Source organism: Tinamus guttatus, unplaced genomic scaffold (assembly GCF_059628265.1).
Source record: "Tinamus guttatus ecotype Peru unplaced genomic scaffold, ASM5962826v1 Tinamus_guttatus_pri_ptg000004l, whole genome shotgun sequence".
Taxonomy (NCBI): Eukaryota; Metazoa; Chordata; class Aves; order Tinamiformes; family Tinamidae; genus Tinamus; species Tinamus guttatus.
The window spans coordinates 16,179,909-16,184,116 of record NW_028288538.1 but is presented as its reverse complement, the minus strand read 5'-3'; the positions used below and the strand labels follow the sequence as shown (position 1 = coordinate 16,184,116).

The 4,208-nt window shown below is 58.3% G+C and overlaps 1 protein-coding gene across 1 annotated transcript; it reads left to right on the top strand.

Annotated features, from left to right (window-relative positions):
• Positions 1 to 2,566: 2,566 nt before the first annotated feature.
• LOC104573332 (C2 calcium-dependent domain-containing protein 4C) lies at positions 2,567 to 3,979 on the top strand. The gene has a single exon (XM_010220518.2). The coding sequence runs from the start codon at positions 2,595 to 2,597 to the stop codon at positions 3,897 to 3,899; it is 1,305 nt and encodes a 434-aa protein (XP_010218820.2). The 5' UTR covers positions 2,567 to 2,594; the 3' UTR covers positions 3,900 to 3,979.
• Positions 3,980 to 4,208: the final 229 nt, after the last annotated feature.

The window sequence follows — 4,208 nt, the reverse complement described above, 5'->3', positions numbered from 1 at the left end:
TGTCAGCTTTTCGACACGGGACCTTATAATATGCTGCAAAGAAAGAATTCTGCGTCTTTGCAGAGATCTAGGTTTTTATAGTTCATGCTGCTGAGATCCAGGGCACTTGGGGTACTTGGCAGGAGAGGCCCGTGCTGCCCTTCTGCCCATGTGCTCAGGAGAGCATGAGAACTTCTGCTAAAGTTGCAAGGAAACTTCCCGTTGTTGAGGTAAAATACGAGCTATTATGTGAAATAACAGCAGGATGATGTTTTCAGATCAAATGTCCTGAACGTTTGTGATTTGATATTACTGTACAAGCCATGCAAATTGTCTTGATTTAGATAGGAAACAGCGAGCAGAAAGTTAATAAGTATCTTAGGACTAGGTCAAAATGACAGGAGTAAATCCATGTGCTAAATATTTGCTGGCAACATCAGTCTCTTTAAGGTAAAATGTGCAAGTGCCTCAGTCCATTGAAGGCTTTTTCAAGGATCCACAGCTTGAATTGCCAGTGTCATCTTTTGGAAATTAAAATCTAGCGGGGTTATTGATTCTCATAACAGTCTATGGAAACTTTGTGTATTGCTCTATAGAAATGCACAAATCATTTGTATATTTAAATATTTATAGTGCTATAATATTTATATTGCTTTAAGAATAGCAAGCTGCTGTGCTCTCCTGGGCAAGCCTGTTTGCACACCCACGGTTCACAGCAGGCCACAGTTCTCCTTGATCCGCACATGGTCCCGTCCTGCGGGGCCCGGTGACCCCTTCCCTGCCGGTGCAAACCACGCGCCTTGGGGTGCCAGTGCCCTCACACTTACAGCCCCCGAATTGGGCAGTTCCATTGAGCAAGATCTGGACAGCACTCGTGGATGTGGCTTCATTTTAGGAAGAGCTGCTTTTATCAGAATAGCAGCCGTGGACAAGCAGGGGCTGCGGTTCTGCAGGATGAGGGTGTCTCTGGTGGGGTGGAGCGTGTGGGGGTGCGGGCACCCCTGAGGCCGTTGCTGCTCCGGAGCTGGCAGAGCTGCCCTCGCTGGTGCCTTCTGCCAAGAACCAGCCACTGCTGCCCCTTGCAGGAGAGGGAAATGATTGCTGAGTGCAGTGGGGCACTCGGGTAAGTGAGGTGCCCAGGAAGGGGCAGCTCTTGTGCGGGGCCCCGGCAGGCAGGAGGAGCAGGAATGGGCTGGAGTGGAGGGTTGTTGAAGCAGCGGAGGGGCCTCCCCAGTGCTGCTTGTGCCCATGTGGCTGCTCTGCCCCGGCACGGGGGGGTCCGGCCTGCGGCTGCCCCGTTTGCATCAGGAGGCCGCGGAGCGGGGCCGGGCCTGGCGAGGCGGCCTGGACCTTCCGCTTGGGAAGTCCCTTATTGCAGAAACATTTTTTATAGCAACAGGAAGCCTTGTTGGCAGCGTCTTTTAATTATGCTCTGAGGCTAATCAAGGAAAAGAGAAGCTGTCTTGAGCACAGGAAGCTAAACAGCTAATCATCCATCTGAGTGCCTGTTTCCACAGGGGATGAGCGAGCACTTAAGTGCTGCTGCGCTCTGCTTGCATCAGCAATCTGTTAAATGCCTGTAAAAAGCAGGCAGCAGGCGTTGCTGCGCAGGGGAAGGGGGTTATCCGTGTTGGGCTCCTGCTCCCTGGCATCACGAGGCTGGAAATCTCTGCCTCCTCCCAGCAATCACAGAGGAGACCAGAGAGACTAGGCAGCAACACGGTATCTCAGGCAGTGACGTGCATGCCCTGCTTTATTTTACTGCTGCCCAATAGTAATTGCTGTGATTGTCAGAGCCGAGCAGCTGGAGAGCTGTTACGAGACATAAAAAGGTTCACACTGAAATGTTCCTCATACATTTTTCTCCATTTTTCAGGTCACCTCATTGCTTGGTGTTAGAAGCAGAGGTGTGTGAAGTGCTAATAACTGAAATGTTATAGGACATTTAGGGTGGTCCGATCATCTTCACAAAGCAAGAAGGGCAGAAAAACCCTCTCTGTCATATAACCCCCCGCAGCGGGGTTGCAGAGGGAGCCTGCAGGGCTGTGGAACAAGCAGGAGCGAGGAAGCTCGCCGCTGCCTCGTGCGTTCTGTGCTCAGGCTTGGAGCAGGTTCAGAACGTTGCAGCCCCTGGGCCGCTCTCGGTTCGTTTTCGGGAGCCCAGCCGGCCCCTTGCAGGTGCTCCCCGAGCACGGGCTGGCGCTCGCCGGGGCGGGCAGGGCACCGGCTGCGTGGCCCGGTCTCGGGTCCCGCGGGCGCTCAGCGCTGCGCGGAGCCTCCCGGCCGCGCGGGCCGTTCCCGGGGGCGGCTGGCGCCCGCGGGGCAGGTTGCGCAGCCCGGGAACGCGCGGCGGCTGCGCCGCGGGGCCGGCCCGGCCGGGAGCGGGAGCTGCGGGCGCCCGAGCGGCGGCTCTGCCGGCGCGGGGCGGGACCGGGACCGGGGCGGGACGCGGGGGCGGCGCCGGCGCCGCTAGAAAAGGGGCCGCGCGCGGCGCGCGCCGCATACGGAGGGTCCCGCGCGGCGCCCGTGTCCGTGCGGGGTGTTCGCAGGCTCCTGCGCCCGCGTCCGCCTGCGCTCGCGGCTCTTCCCGTCGGAGGGTCCCGTCCGCTGCCACCATGATGTGGTTCCTGGAGAAGATCAGAGCGTCGCATGAAAACGGGACTGTTCCCAGCTCCTCTTTCCTGGGACTGCCGCCCGGCCAAAGCCTGCCGGAAAAAGCGCGGCTGGGGGTTGCCGCCTTTCCCAACGTGCTCACCCCGGACAGGATCCCCGAGTTCTGCATTCCCCCCAGGCTGAGCAGTGCCGTGGCTATTAAGGGCTCTGGCTCCTACCAGGACCGCGATGTGGGGGACGCCGATCTTGCTTCCTCCGGCTGCAGCCCCAGCCCGTCTCTGCCGCACCTTATCCAGGTGGAAAGCGCTGAAGAGATCCCAGCCCTGGAGGAAGAAAGCACCAACTCGGACCCGCAGTCCCAAGCGGCGCTCTCGCTGCCTCACTTTCCCCGCGCGCCCACGTCCTACGGCTTCTGCACGCTGCTGGAGAGCCCCCACACGCGCAGGAAGGAGTCCATCTTCCACGGCGACGCGCGCGGCGCCCTGCCCGGCCTGACGCTGCCGCGAGCCAGAGCCAACACGTTCAGCGGCAAAGGCAGCGTGTCCAAACCCATCGCCATCAGCTTCGCTTCCGTGAGGCTGCCCCCCAACCACCTGCCTCTGCACAGGCAAGGCCCCTGCGACAGCGATACCGCCTCCTCCAGCGACTCCTCTCCTTTCAGCTCCCCGCTGCTCAATAGGTCCCCTCCCCGCTGCTGCTCCCTGATGAAAACGTGGAGCCAGGAGGGACTGCTGTGCCGGGCACTGAGAGCCAAGCACAAGGGCAGCATGGTCAGGAACAACTCGCTGTCTACGGAGGAGAGCAGCTCCACGGACACGAGCCCCAGGGCCATCAGACGGGCTTCGGAGGGGCTGCTGGCTGCGCGCAGCTTCAGCGTCTCCTGCTCTCCCATCTTCCCCCTGGACCTGTCCCACAGCCGAGAGAGACTCGTGGGGGAGAGCGTGGTGCTGCTGGGCCAGGGCGGGCGGCTCAGGCTCTCCGCCGAGTACTGCTCCGAAAACAAGCGGCTGCGCGTCCGCCTCATCAGCGCAGAGGGTTTGTACGACGACTCTGTAGAGCCCAAAAACATCAACTGCTGTGTCGCCTTCTCCCTGGTGCCAGGGAAAATGCAGAAGCAGAGAAGCACTGTTATAAAGAGAAGCAGAAATCCCATCTTTAATGAGGACTTCTTTTTTGATGGCATTGCAGAGGGAGAACTGAGCAGCCTCTCTGTGAGGATGAAGGCAACGAATAAAGGGTGCAATATGAAAAGAGATTACACCTTAGGGGAACAGGAGTTGTCTCTAACGAGTATATTGTCCATGTAATGCTTCAAACAAGCCAACAGACTCTTTTTGTATTCGGAAAGTTTTCTATTAAATAAAGTATTGTTTTCTTTTTTTCTTAATGAATATTTCACAGTACTGCTTTGTTTGGCAAAGCTCTCATGCTGTTAGTTGTGCCTTAAGGCCTCGCCCTCCCCATGCAAGGGGTTTGGTGCTGGATGCATTGGGTGGTGGCAGGGCAGAGGGCTGTGCTGCCCCAGGATGAAGGCTGGGCGAGCCGCAGGCCGGGGCTGCTGGTGCCCAGGGCTCCAGGCAGCCAGGAGCCTGTTCCCCTCTTGCCCCTCCGCGTGC